The sequence below is a fragment of the Hypomesus nipponensis genome, chromosome 24, assembly GCF_054491055.1.
Source record: "Hypomesus nipponensis isolate SF chromosome 24, ASM5449105v1, whole genome shotgun sequence".
Taxonomy (NCBI): Eukaryota; Metazoa; Chordata; class Actinopteri; order Osmeriformes; family Osmeridae; genus Hypomesus; species Hypomesus nipponensis.
The window spans coordinates 9,937,501-9,952,500 of record NC_140384.1 but is presented as its reverse complement, the minus strand read 5'-3'; the positions used below and the strand labels follow the sequence as shown (position 1 = coordinate 9,952,500).

The following is a 15,000-nucleotide window of genomic DNA, read 5'->3' as shown; positions in this document are numbered from 1 at the left end:
GAGGACATACAAATGCTCCTGTCCCTTTCGATGGCAGCCCCCCCCCCCCCTCCCTCACCACCTCCCTCCCTCCCTCCCAAGGGCCCATCTGTGTCAAGCCTGACACTTCACTACCCCACGCACACAACACACTCTCAACACACACACTCAACACACACACTCAACACACACACACACACTCAACACACACACACACAGACACCTTGGCAGCCATGGCATGGGTTTTTCCCCTTGAGTTGGGAGCATCAGAGACAGAGATATCGCAAGGTAGTGGTCTCCCAGCTCCACTCTCTGTCATAAAGCTTGTCTCCCCCAGCTGCCCACACACGCTTGGTGTCTGTTACATCACCTGTTGCCAGGCGGAGTAGAGCAGTGGGCGGAGAGGGGCGGAGAGGGCCAGGTGAAAGACTGGAGCTGTGGAGGGGGGAGAGGGCCAGGTGAAAGACTGGAGCTGTGGAGGGGGGAGAGGGCCAGGTGAAAGACTGGAGCTGTGGAGGGGGGAGAGGGCCAGGTGAAAGACTGGAGCTGTGGAGGGGGGGGAGAGGGCCAGGTGAAAGACTGGAGCTGTGGAGGGGGGGAGAGGGCCAGGTGAAAGACTGGAGCTGTGGAGGGGGGGAGAGGGCCAGGTGAAAGACTGGAGCTGTGGAGGGGGGGAGGGCCAGGTGAAAGACTGGAGCTGTGGAGGGGGGAGAGGGCCAGGTGAAAGACTGGAGCTGTGGAGGGGGGGAGAGGGCCAGGTGAAAGACTGGAGCTGTGGAGGGGGGGGAGGGCCAGGTGAAAGACTGGAGCTGTGGAGGGGGGGAGAGGGCCAGGTGAAAGACTGGAGCTGTGGAGGGGGGGAGAGGGCGTGTGAAGGTGAGAGAATGGGGTTGGGTGCTGCAGGGGTGTTGGGTGTGTGGGGGCAAGGTATGCAGGGAGAAGAGAGAGTAATGGTCCTTACTGAGCGCGTGCGAGATGGAACGTGCTTGTACATGGCACTCCTGTGAGACAATAAGAGCGACGCCACGGAAACGCCACAGCCAATCACAGAGCGCCTAACGGCCACGCACCACATCTCTTTATTTCCCTCCGTTTGCATAATTAATTTGCGTTAGAGGATCGTTAACTGCAACCTTGTTAACTGTTAACTCGTTAGCGGTTAATGAATTGGTTTACGTCCCCCAGTCAAGGTCTAGACACTGAGCACCGCTTTACCAGGAAAGTACAGTTGTTCTCTACCTCCTTCTCATCTTGAAAGCTTCTTCTTTTTTGCTCGTTCCATTTCTACACCCCACTAAGTCACATCACCTGTTTCTACATGTGTGTCCCTTCCCCTCCCCTCCCTCTGTCTGTCCTGGTTGATAGCAGGTTGACCTCATCCATCAGAGAGCAGCAGTCTGTGTGGGTCACACTGCGGGGATAGATCACTGACAGTAGCCATAGAAGACAGAGGTCACTGCCATGCTGAAATGAATAGAGAGAAGGGCTGCATGTGTGTGCCTGTTGGCGTGTGTGTACCTGTGTGTGTACCTGTGTGTGTGTGTGTGTGTGTGTGTGTTTGGAAGAGATAGAAGCTTCGTAAAGCAATCACCCAAGTATTATTACAGAGTGAAAATGACCGCCCCCTGTATCACCCAGCCAAACACACCACATCAATATTTTCACAACCATGTCATCACAAATGTTCTTTTGGGAAAATACAGGTTCAATTCGATATTCTGTTAATACAAATCTCAGACCGGAGTGAGAGAGAGTGACATCACAGTTGGTGATGCTCTGTGCCATGAAAGGTCACCAGTTATTTCCCACTCTGCCAAATCACACTCAAGTATTTCTCTGGCCGAGTTGTTTCAGAGCGGAGAGAGTGTGTGTTAGCTTGCGTGTGAGTGTGTGTTCGCTTGTAGGAGTGTGTGTGACCTTTTTAGCGAGCAGATGATAGCTGTTTCCGCCGAGACAGGAATAGAATATAAAATGACCTGTTTAGACCAGAAAGGTGGTGTAAGCATTTCCACCTCTTGGCAAGATCTAGCCTTTGTCCTGAGAGAGAGAGAGACATAGAGAGAGAGAGAGAGAGAGAGAGAGAGAGAGAGAGAGAGAGAGAGAGAGAGAGAGAGAGAGAGAGAGAGAGAGAGAGAGAGAGAGAGAGAGAGAGAGAGAGAGAGAGAGAGGGAGAGGGAGAGGGAGAGGGAGAGGGAGAGGGAGAGGGAGAGGGAGAGGGAGAGGGAGAGGGAGAGGGAGAGGGAGAGGGAGGGAGGGAGGGAGGGAGGGAGGGAGGGAGGGAGGGAGGGAGGGAGGGAGGGAGGGAGGGAGGGAGGGAGGGAGGGGGGGAGGGGGAGGGGGAGGGGGAGGGGGAGGGGGAGGGGAGGGGGAGGGACATACAAACACACAGACACACAGAGACACACAGAGACACAGAGAGACACAGACACACAGAGAGACACACAGAGACACAGAGAGACACAGAGAGACACACAGAGACACAGAGAGACACAGAGAGACACACAGAGACACAGAGAGACACAGAGAGACAGAACACACTCCAGATGGTGTCTCTCCTCTCTCCAAGTGGATCTGCGCCCACCACTGTCAGACTGACCTCGGACCAGAACTGAGTGAAAGACTGTCCGGTCCCTACTGAGGGGGACACGGCCCCCTGGGGGATGCCTGTGACCTTTGACCCAGAGTTGGATCGTCTGCCACGCTTGTTCTGTTTCCTCAGCTGGATGTCTGGCCTCAGGACTGGCTGATCGTCCACTGCTCTCCTCTGTCCCCCTCTCTTTCTCTCTCTCTCTGGTTTTGCCGGAATGGGAGGGTCATAGTTGGGAGTAAATGCTTGCTGGGAAATAGTTTGAATGCTCTCTAAACCTTGTCTCTAAACCTTGTCTCTAAACCTTGTCTCTAAACCTTGTCTCTAAACCTTGTCTCTTTCCTTCCGGTAGATGGACTCTCTGGACGCCCAGGGCGAGGAGATCAGCGGGATGGCACGATGTCCCTACGATGCCAAGCATGCCAACATCGCCCTGTTCGCCGGTGAGACTCTTTCATTAACTGTTACTACTGTGCATCTTTATCCTTCATCGGCTTCTAAAAGGAAACTTTCACTCCGATTTTATGATTGCGATGCATGGAGAGCTTTATTCCAGCTTTATGGAGTAGAGAAGAGAGAGGCAAGATGTAGGATTCAAGTTTAATGGGGCTTTATCAATGAACTGCAATGTCTGTTTCATTGCATGAGTCCCATCAAATCACAGCTTTCAGTTTCACAAACACAAGCTGGAGAGGAATCAGTATTTTTACATGAGAAGATTAATCTGGATGAACAGCATTTCATACAGCTTTTGCAGTTTGACTTCATCATCATATGCCTAGTACTGTATCACTGTCTGGGATGCATTTTCGCATGAGCTCACAAACAGACTAGCACGTAATAAGTTTGATCTCCTCTCTGCTAGCATTACTGTAAGTACAGAGAAAAATGGCCGCAACACTTTAGAACCAACCGTTGAACTCTGGGACACACTTGTTCCGTGTTGGCGAGTGGAATCTGTCGCCTGGCTCATTCCGGAGTCTGGGACAGGCTGGAGGAACACACAAATCTTTTGTGGTGGAGAGCGCCGAAAAACAAAACAGCCCTGACTGGAATCCTCCTCCCTGAAACTGGGAGATTAAAAATAAATCTTGAGATGAGAAAAGAGGCCTTACAGTATGTTGTATGAGTCAGCCTCGTGTGAGTCCAAGTCACAACTCCTCCTCAAAACCCAGCGCAACGAAAAGAGCGGGGAGAGGAACCGCCAAGGGAGTCATCCCCCATGAGTGTTCTGTGTGGGAGGGTTCCTCAGTGTTTGGGTGGAGGCTGGAGGAGGAACCACCTTGTTAACTGGTTCATTTGAAGCAAAGTTAGAGCTGGAATCTATAAGTGGTTGGAGGAAATCCTCTCCTCCTCCTCCTCTCCTCTTCCACCTCCTCCTCTCTTCTCCCATCTTCTCATCTCCTCCTCTCCTCTCCTCCTCTCCTCCTCTCCTCCTCTCCTCTTCTCCTCCCCTCCTCCCCTCTCCTCTCCTCCTCCTCCTCTTTTCTCCTGCTATCCTTTCAATTATGTAGTTACAGTTTCCAAAGCTGCCATCCAATTGCAGCTGAGGTCATTCTAGTGGTGGATAGTGTTCCCTTCTCATGTGTGCGTTTGTGGTTGGTGTGTGTGTGTTTGAATCTGGTGTGCATTTATGTGTGTGTGTGTATAATTGTGGCTGGTGTGTGTGTGTGTTTGTCTTTCAGCATATATGTACTGAATGCTGTGTGGGTTTGCACGTGTGTGTGTGTGTGTGTGTTTACAGTCTGTTAGATGTGTGTCAGTGTGTCTGGTTGTCAGTGTGTATCCATTCTTCAGGCCTGTGGCTCTGTGCAGGCTTCGTGTCCAGCCACAGAGTGGAATCTGTGAGTAGCTTTTCAAATGCTCTGCTCAGGATCATCATGGTTGACTTCACTTCTCCATCTCTCTCTCCCTCCTTCTCTCTGTCAACCCCTCTTTTTCATATCCCCCCTTCTCTCTCTCTTCTTATGTTCTCCCCCTTCTCTCTCTCTCTCTCTCTCTCCATCTTTCCAACCCCCTTTCTCTCTCTCTCCATCTTTCCAACCCCCTTTCTTTCTCTCTCCATCTTTCCAACCCCCTTTCTCTCTCTCTCCATCTTTCCAACCCCCTTTCTCTCTCTCTCCATCTTTCCAACCCCCTTTCTCTCTCTCTCCATCTTTCCAACCCCCCTTCTCTCTCTCTCCTCTCTCTCCAGATGGCAAGCTCTACTCGGCCACAGTAACAGACTTCCTAGCGATCGATGCAGTCATCTATCGTAGCCTTGGAGACAGCCCCACTTTGCGCACTGTCAAACACGACTCCAAATGGCTGAAAGGTGAGCAGATCGCGGCCTCACACACAAAGACCAGAGGGCTGGTGGACGCGGGAGCAATACTGAGACACACACACACACAAACACACAGGGCTGGAAAACTAGTCAGGTTGTGAGTGTATGTGTGTTCAAGCTCGTGCACTTGTGTGTGTGTGCTCACATGAGGTACAGTATGGGGTGTTTATGCAAATGACACTCAGTCAGTTTGATGTATTCCTCCTCCCCACTAGTGTCCACTAGTGTCCACTAGTGGGGAGGAGGAATGAAGAGAAGAAGAATGGCGCCTCTCTCAGCACGGTGCCTGGCCTCGAGGCTTTTTATGACAGCTACCCAGCACTAGATTGGGAAGAAGGAAAACCATTTCACCAAAACCTGTCAGAGTTTTCACACCAAAAAAAAAAAGGGGTTTCGGAAGTTTCTCAGAAGGATGAAAGAGATTCAAGGTTAAAAGAGGAGAGAGTGAGAGAGGGTGAAAGACAATTTTTGACAGAAGAGTATTATTAGGTGTGTGTTGTGTAAAGTCTCTTCTTCATGTCTTTCAGAGCCCTACTTTGTCCAGGCGGTGGACTATGGAGAATTCATCTACTTCTTCTTCAGGGAAATCGCCATGGAGTACAACACAATGGGCAAGGTGAGGCCAGCCAGGTCGCCCTCTCCACTTGAATCAGCTACTTCCTGTTTACTTCCTGTTCTTCAGGAGATGCGGGGGGAGTTGATTCCTCGGGGAGTAAACAGGAAGTAGGAAGTGGGTGTATCACATATCAGGAAGGGAGATCAGGAAGACGCAAAGTGCTCCACCGAAAATTTTAATAATAGGAAAAACATGAACAGGATGTGAGTTTAATAATAGGTTTGAAAGTAAAGACTTGTGAGCCATCGTCTGGAAATCCAGTTTGAAGTCTAAATATACTCTCTGAATTGCACGTCCCAGCCGGACACTGTTTGACCTGTCAGTCCCTCAGTCCGCTCCCTCGAAAGGGAATTTGAGTTTCCTCCTAAATTACACAGTAGAGGAGGAGAGAGATTGAAAGACGAGAAGGATTGTGAGAATATAAAGAGTTTTATTATTTTCCATCAGGTTTTGACACCAGAGGGATGTAAAATACATTTTCCATTAATCCTTTCATTTCGTTTCTGGTGGACAAGTTTAATTGGATACCCGCATGAAGAAAATACGATATGGAAATGAATCATATCAACATTACATAGTTTCTGATGAAATGGAAAGCAGCCAGAGAGAGAGGGAGAGAGAGAGAGACATAGAGAGAGAGAGAGAGAGAGAGAGAGAGAGAGAGAGAGAGAGAGAGAGAGAGGAGAGAGAGAGAGGGGGAGGGAGGGAGGGAGAGAAAGAGAGAGAGAGACAGAGAGAGAGAGAGAGAGAGAGAGAGAGAGAGAGAGAGAGAGAGACAGAGAGAGAGAGATAGAGAGATAGAGAGAGAGAGAGAGAGAGAGAGAGAGAGAGAGAGAGAGAGAGAGAGAGAGAGAGGGGGGGGGGAGAGAGAGAGACAGAGAGAGACAGAGAGAGACAGAGAGAGAGACAGAGAGAGACAGAGAGAGAGAGAGAGAGAGAGAGAGAGAGAGAGAGAGGGGGGGGGGAGAGAGAGACAGAGAGAGACAGAGAGAGACAGAGAGAGAGACAGAGAGAGACAGAGAGAAATACAGAAAAAGAGAGAGAGCAGAAAGAGAGAGGGAAATAGAGAAAAAGAGAGAGAGGAGGGCTAGGGAAGAAAAAAAAACGATGTAAAGGGATCATTGGCATCAGATAGGCTTGTCTGAAAGTGTTGAATATGGATCCAGAGAGACTTTCTCTGATGTTTTGGGAGGAATACCAAACACCATTAGTCCATCAAGAGCACGCCATCTGGCACAGGTGTTTTACTGAACACAATGATTGATTAGTCAACCCTGCCTGCTCCTCATCTTGGAAATGTATATCCACGTTGGGTTCATTAATTATAATGTAAACTGTTTATTTTTTCATGTCATATTTGATGTATTAGCCCCACCATTTTGGCAGTCATATACCAGAGAAGTCATCTAATTAGCATAGAAACAAACAGACAGACGGATGGACTGACATCCGACCGTTTTCATTTCATCGTTTCATGTGAAGCGCCGCAGATAGATATGTAATTTATAGCAATGACATAACTCCCTAAGCACCTTGACAAACTGTCACACCTGTTCTAGCCAATAATATCTCCATTGCTTTTCATTGAGAAACTCCACACATGCATGAACAGGTCCCATGTGAATACGTGTCTGTGTGTGTGCAAGCTTGTGTGTGTGTGTGTGTGTGTGTGTGAAGAGAAGCATCTGAAGCGTTGTGTGTTCCCCTCCCTCTCAGGTGGTGTTTCCCCGGGTGGCGCGGGTGTGTAAGAATGACCGTGGTGGGTCCCAGCGCGTGCTGGAGAAACAGTGGACCTCTTTCCTCAAGTCCCGCCTCAACTGCTCCATCCCCGGCGACTCCCACTTCTACTTCAACATCCTGCAGGCCGTAACCAACGTCCTCCACGTCAACGGCCGCGACGTCGTCATGGCGACCTTTTCCACTCCTTACAACAGGTGATTGGTCGAAAGAAATAAAAGGACTTGGTTAGTCTGGAGTGTTTGTAATACGCCCTACACACACACACACACACACACACACACACAGGCAGACACACACACACACACACACACAGACACACAGACACACACACACACACACACAGACACACACACACACACAGGCAGACACACACACACAAACACACACACACACACACACAGACACACACACACACACACACACACACACAGACACACAGACACACACACAGGCAGACACACACACAGACACACACACACACACTGACACACACACAGGCAGACACACACACAGACAGACACACACAGGCAGACACACACACAGACACACACACACACACAGACACACACACAGACACACACACACACAGGCAGACACACACACAGACACACACACACACAGGCAGACACACGCACACTGTCGCTGGCTAATTTAAACAGTGAGAATAGTTTTCTTCCTTGCCATCACAACAGTGCAGCTAGGTTCATAGTATTTCATTATTCACGTCAAGAGTGAGAAATTTTAATTCAAGCAGGAAGGAGAATTATCCAAATTGAAGATGACCAAGTATGTATTGCAGCTTCCGAGACACACACGGTAATTTTCCAGTTTTTCTCAGCGAGGTCCCTTAGCAGATAAGACAATTGCTTGTGACAATGCAATTGAGCACGGTTAACGACCATTAAAACGCAATGAAGCAGCTTCCAGATTCGTATCCTCAAATTTGATCCGGGCACAAATTCCAGTTAAGAGGGCAAATGAAAAGGAACATGTTGTTGCTCCTCAGGATTTATCGACCGTTCATTGTTGAGTTGGCCGAACAGTTTGTCCTGAACGCAGACCCGAGTATGAGATTGTTCGCAGAGCGGCTGAAGGCTTTGTTGTCTTGTTTTTAGCGGCAGCGGCGGCAACATTTAAAGAAGAAAAGTGCTCATGTTTAATCTCCTGGGGTCAACTGCGTATTTAAAGGCAGAAACAAACATAATGTACAAAACTACAGCCTCACATTAGGGCAGTTTGTGCCAACCCTGCACTGTGATTAGCAAGATCTACAGCCAAGACCTTGAGGCCAACAGAATGACAAATTCTGTCCTCAGCGCAAGCTGTTTGACACTGTCCTCGCTGCCAAACCTCCCCAGACACCTCCCTTTCAGAGCAGGGTGACGCACAGACCAGAGATTCAGAGCTAGGCTACTCGTGAGCTCGCTAACAGACTGACTGACTTGTTGGGTGGGGTTCGGGTGCGTTTGTTTTGTATTTCCGCAGCATCCCGGGGTCGGCGGTCTGTGCCTACGACATGGCGGAGGTGGCCAACGCGTTCACGGGGCGCTTCAAAGAGCAGAAGTCGCCAGATTCCACCTGGACACCTTTTCCCGAGGAAAGAGTTCCCAAACCCAGGTATGACGATTCTGTTTTCATCCCCCCCCCTCCCCCTACACACACACACACACACACACAAATACTCCCCGAGCCTCCTCCTCCCACACACACACACAGACATCCAAACAATGGCTGCAGCTTAAAAGAGCTCGATATCAGCAAACGAAGCGTGAGCTCATTTTCCAGATGGCTGGCTAATTCTACAAGTGCACCAGCCTGATCAATCTGCCATCCCAAACATCCCTAATTACCCTGGAAAGATCTGCCTGCCTCTCTCTCTCTCTCTCTCTCTCTCTCTCTCTCTCTCTCTCTCTCTCTCTCTCTCTCTCTCTCTCTCTCTCTCTCTCTCTTTCTCTGTCTCTCTCTCTCTCTCCCTCTCTCTCTCTCTCTCTCTCTCTCTCTCTCTCTCTCTCTCTCTCTCTCTCTCTCTCTCTCTTTCTCTCTCTGTCTCTCCCTCTCTCTCTCTCTCTCTCTCTCTCTCTCTCTCTCTCTCTCTCTCTCTCTCTCTCTCTCTCTCTCTCTATCTAAGGGAAAGCTTCAGAACAAAGACCCAGGGAAGATAATTGTCAGTGTGTGTGTATCACTGTCAGTGTGTGTGGGCATGTGCCCATATGGCTTGTGAAACCAGTAGCGTACAGTTACATTCTCCTGGGGTGGTGATTAACAGGAAATGATGTGTTTGTGTGAATCCAGGTCAGGTGTTAATGAGTCCTGGTCGTTAGCTCTCGTCTCGTTGATACAATCACGTCCCTATCTGCCTGTCTGTCTGCCTGTCTGCCTGTCTGTCTGCCTGTCTGCCTGTCTGTCTGTCTGTCTGTCTGTCTGTCTGTCTGCCTGTCTGCCTGTCTGCCTGTCTGTCTGTCTGCCTGTCTGCCTGTCTGTCTGTCTGTCTGTCTGTCTGCCTGTCTGCCTGTCTGCCTGTCTGCCTGTCTGTCTGCCTGTCTGCCTGCCTGTCTGTCTGTCTGCCTGCCTGTCTGTCTGCGTTCCACGTGGACCGAAGCGATCTCATGTAGAACGTAGTGTGTCGCTTTTATTTCGTTTTTCTGTATGCAATACAATGTATAATATTGAATGTCGCTTTGGATAAAGGAATCAAATGTCAGCGCAAAAGTGGACGTGAAAGAACATGATCTGAATAGAAGCGATTGAGTTCTCTTATTCTGCCCTTTTCTACACGCACAATTTCTATGTTGCTGAGGAGAAAAGCGTGTGCTTATAGCCTAGGATGTAAATGTAAGATCGGATAGACCTGTTTTCATTCACATTCACTCCTTGGGACTTCATATTATTATCCGGGCTTCAATGCAAATCCAATGTGTTGCTCCCTTAACTGGTAAAGTTCAACACAGCTTCACCAACAGTTTAACCATACACGCTGCCAATAAAGCATTTTTGGCAGTTTTAGGATATCACAAACGGAATTACCTCAAACTATTTACTAAATATTCTGTAAACCCTTTTAATCTGGAGGCAGATTAAGCTGTTTCTGGAGTGTGTTCAGTGTTGCAGAGGACTGACAGGACTTGGAAGGAGGTTTCACAAGCTTCGAGAGGTGGCACATCTTTGAGAGGATCGGCTATATTAGACAGCTTCTGTTTTACTGCCTCCCCTCCTCTCTCTCTCCCCTCGTTAAAGAGTCGTGTGTTCCGAGGTGAGGTCCCAGATCAAGGCCTACCTTCTATCCTGGCTCTGCTACACACGGCTGCAGAGTACACGCTATCCACTGATTCTAGGAGCTACTGTTTTGCACGAGTACTGCGGTTAGAATGTGTCTCTGCTGAGTTAGATCTGGCTTTTGAGGTGTCAAAGAAATCACGATTTTATAACTTTCTTTTCTCTCTTCTCCACATCTCTCCTTTCTCTCTTATTTCTCAATTATTCCACCCCTCACTCCTTCTCTCTCCCACCCCTCTCTCTCCTCCCCTCTCTCTCCTCCCCTCTCCCTCCCCCCTCTCCCTCCCTCCAGGCCTGGTTGCTGTGCCGGCTCCTCCCCAGCCATAGAGAAGTACAAGGTGTCTAACGAGTTCCCAGACGACACGCTGAACTTCATCAAGCAGCACCCTCTGATGGATGAGGCAGTGCCCTCCATCGCCAACAGACCCTGGTTCCTCAAGACCATGGTCCGGTGAGTGCTGCCTCCAACCGCCTCAGCGGGCCCACAGAGCCAGGTTAAGGACCTTGAACCCGGGTCTTTTAACCACAGTACACAATAACTATAAAGGAACTCTAGAAGAAAAAAAAACTTCTGTAAAAAACTAGTTGTTGGGGTCATGCAGGGTTTAAGGAGTTGAAATCACGTGTGTGTATAGCCCTTTTTACAAGCAATGCCACCAAGGGCTTGTCAGATTCCCCCTAAAAGCTACACCTTCACCAAGGTATACTCCCTCAAGGAAGACATGACAACTGAAACAAACTGGAGGGGCAATTCAGTGAGGGATCAATCCCTCCACAGACGGTTGGTGATAGTTTCATCCCGACTTTTCTCATCTTGTTTGTCCTGGGTGAATGACTGAGTTTACCAACTTGATGACTCTGGTGGTTAGAGAACAACCCTTAAGTGGGATTTAATCCCCTTTAAAATCCCCTCTGTTCTCCAGCTCCACCAAACGATAAGGCATGTAGACTAAGCTCGGAAAAAACACCACAGCATTGTCGTCATTACATAAAGACCCTTCTCTTCCTCACGCACAATCTGCTCATCTCAACCGACGAGCTGTGAGGCTGTGCTGGCGAGGCGATATCCACTGGAAGCATGACGCAAGCTTGGAAGATAGTTTCTCGACAGAGGCACACAACAGGGGACAAGGTTATGTGCTGTGTTCGTTTCTCTCTTTTGAATGACACTCAGGGACACGGGAAGTCAAGTGGACATCAGATGAGCTGGTTTGTTCTACATAACGAGGGCCTGAAGGGAGGCACAGATTCCAGCTTTTTACGAGCAAATTGGGTAAAAACTAACGATGGTAGTGGGCTCATTGTAAGAGCTTTGTGTCCTGTGTGCATCAGACAAGCACCATGAGGAGAGGGAAAACAATCTCAAGGATGAATCCCTCCTCCTCCCTCCTCCTCCTCCCTCCCCCCCCTCATTTCCCCTTGCATACGTCCCCCTCGGAGAGATTTCTGTTCTTCTGAAAACGCGGTCGTCCTTGAGATGAGATTTGGAGTGGACAAAGGCAGAATCTACATGGCTACTTTAATAAGCCTGAACCGTCAGGCCTTCAGGTCCCAGGCCTGTTTTGATTTGATGTGATAGAAATGAAAAAAGAAACTCCCTGAGATGAGTAGTTGTGGAGGTTTTCAGGACAGACGGAGAGGATGGGACCCAACCTGGCCTCGAACTCTTCTTCCCTCCGTTACAGAAAAAGACCCGATCCTACATCTCGCTTCAAATTCCCCTTTATCTCCTTCCAGTCCAAGAAACAGCACATCCTTTTATTTCATGGATACAGACTTAGTGGAGTAAGACTGGAGGGGGAGGAAGAAGAAGTTGATCCTCACAAATGTCTGGATAAATACATTTGCCTTTAATCTCTCATTTCCATGGAGAAATGGCATTTGCATAGTTGGTCTGCAAATTAATCATTCTTTTGATGACACCAGAAGCGTCATGGAAGTCTATAATTGGTGATTCCATAAGATAAACCTTATTTTTGGGTTCAGACAGAAGTGAGAATTAAGCCAAACAGAAAACATTTTTAAAAAATCGAAATGTGATTTTTCCTCCCTCCTCTCCTCTCTAACCCTCCTTTCCTCCTCTCCTCTCTCCTCTCCTCTCTAACCCTCCTCCTCTCTAACCCTCCTCTCCTCCCTCCTCTCCTCTCTAACCCTCTTCTCCTCCCTCCTCTCTAACCCTCCTCTCCTCCTCCCCTCCTCTCCTCTCCTCCTCTCCTCCTCTCCTCCCCTCCTCCTCTCCTCCCTCCTCTCCTCTCTAACCCTCTTCTCCTCCCTCTAGATACCGTCTGACGCGCATCGCCGTGGACAACGCCGCGGGGCCACACAGGAACCACACGGTGGTCTTCTTGGGTTCGGAGAAGGGCATCATCCTGAAGTTCCTCGCCAAGATGGACACCGGCTTCCTGAACGACAGCCTGTTTCTGGAAGAGCTCAATGTTTACAACCCAGAGAAGTACGTCACGGTCAGGTGGTCTAGCTTAGAGGTCGCCAAGCGTTGACCCTTAACCAGAACCACACATGTTGTCCCTGCCCTAGCTCCAGCCTCAACCTCAAAGAAAGTATTTCCCCCAGCCCCGGCCCTATCCCCAGCCCCAGCCCCGGCCCTATCCCCAGCCCCAGCCCCGGCCCCAGCCCCGGCCCCGGCCCCAGCCCCGACCCCAGCCCCAGCCCCTGCCAGCTGGCCTCTCCATCATTTAATAGAGATTTATCAGGTTACACTCCACCACCGCAGCTGCTAAATGAAAGAGGACGGGACTGGCTCTCCAGTGACGGAGGCTCAGACCGCACCAAAGGCTCGGCCCGCTAAACTCTGGATGATTAAAGCCAGCAGAGCAGGCTTGCACAGCCCTCAGAGCCAGACCCAGATCTGCTTCTAATACTTGATGAGGTGGGACATCTACTACTGAACTGAAGTCAATGAAGAACAACCTTCCCTCCCGGCCAAAACTAATATTTAGATGTGAGGCTGATGATAAAGAGAGGGATGAAGGAAGAGGGGAGGGGACAGGGTTAGGGGGGAGGAGCCAGAAGAGATATGGAAGGGAAGGAGAGGAGAGGGCCTTCAAGGTGACAAGGTGCTGGTTACCCAACATGCGGCGTCACATGACAGGACGTGTGATATGAAGGACAGAGCCCTCCCCCCCCTCTCCTCCCCCTCCCTCCCCCCCCTCTCCTGCATGGCAGGGTTGGAGCCCTCTCTGGCCAGCAGCCATCTGGCTGAGCAGATCTGTGTGTAAGTGACTTTGCCTGCCCGGATCAGGCGGGATGGCCCACCCAGCATTACTCAGTATAGATGGACTATAAGCCCTCATTGAGAGCTCTAATGCAAGCCTGACTCTGTACGAAGAGAAGGGGATAAATCCTCCCCCATCTCTCTCTCTCCCTATCTCTCTCTCTCTCTCTCCCTATCTCTGTTTCGTATCTTTCTGTCTGTTTCTGCCTTTTTCTCTCTTTCTTCCGTTCTCTCTCTTTCTGTCCTTTTTGTCTCTCGCGCTGTTCTTTCTCTCTCTTTCTCTCTCTCTCTTTCTCTCCCTCTCTTTCTCTCTCTCTCTTCCTTTCACCGTGCACTCCAGGGAGATTAAAGTGGGTCCCTGCAGACAAAGACAGGAGGATGGCTCTCTCTCTCTCTCTCTCTCTCTCTCTCTCTCTCTCTCTCTCTCTCTCTCTCCATCTCTCTCTCTCTCTCTCTCTCTCTCTCTCTCTCTCTCTCTCTCTCTCTCTCTCTCTCTCACTCAGGTCCTATCAACATGGGTGGTGTGAGTGGCTTTGAGTGCTGTGTTTGTGCTGAGTATTCACACCGTCCATCAGCCTATCACTGCCCACCCCGCCATCGTGTCTCTCTCTCTCTCCATCCTCTCCTTCTCATCCCTCCATCCTACCCCCTATGAACCCTCCTCTATCCCCAGTCCTCAACCTTTTAGTTACCCTGTGTAACCTCTCTCTTCTCTCCTTCCGCCCACTCCAGGTGCAGTATAGAGGGTGTGGAGGACAAGCGAATCATCAGCATGCAGATTGACAGCCAGGGTCACTCCCTGTTTGTGGCCTTCACTTCCTGTGTGGTCAAGGTGCCCCTGTCTCGCTGCGAGAGGCACGGAAAGTGCAAGAAGTAAGTGTTTCCTTCTCCAGCTGCAGCACTTCCTGTCTAGAGCTGCAGCACTTCCTGTCTAGAGCTGCAGCACTTCCTGTCTAGAGCTGCAGCACTTCCTGTCTAGAGCTGCAGCACTTCCTGTCTGCCTAACCGGTGGGAATCAAGCTCACTCTTCAGGTGTAAACACAGGCCATCCGCGACCAGAGAAAAGCTAGCTTCTCGTTGGCGTAGCTGCTTAGTGATCCCGCTTGCGAGGCAGAGGTTCCGGGGTGGAGTACCAGTGAGGGGAAAGATCTGGAGGACTGAGGAGCAGCACCAATACCACCCTGTTACATCTGCACACACACACCAGCTGGAAAAGAGAACACTTTGACAGTGATCGGCTAACTAGA

General features: G+C 49.9%; 1 protein-coding gene across 1 annotated transcript in view; it reads left to right on the top strand.

Annotated features, from left to right (window-relative positions):
• sema6a (sema domain, transmembrane domain (TM), and cytoplasmic domain, (semaphorin) 6A) overlaps positions 1 to 15,000 on the top strand; it is a 101,002-nt gene that overhangs the window by 60,589 nt on the left and 25,413 nt on the right. The window contains 8 exon segments of the mRNA XM_084690300.1: positions 2,919 to 3,009; positions 4,761 to 4,880; positions 5,420 to 5,508; positions 7,225 to 7,442; positions 8,734 to 8,865; positions 10,814 to 10,972; positions 12,800 to 12,973; positions 14,486 to 14,626. Coding sequence (XP_084546426.1) covers positions 2,919 to 3,009; positions 4,761 to 4,880; positions 5,420 to 5,508; positions 7,225 to 7,442; positions 8,734 to 8,865; positions 10,814 to 10,972; positions 12,800 to 12,973; positions 14,486 to 14,626 — 1,124 coding nt within the window.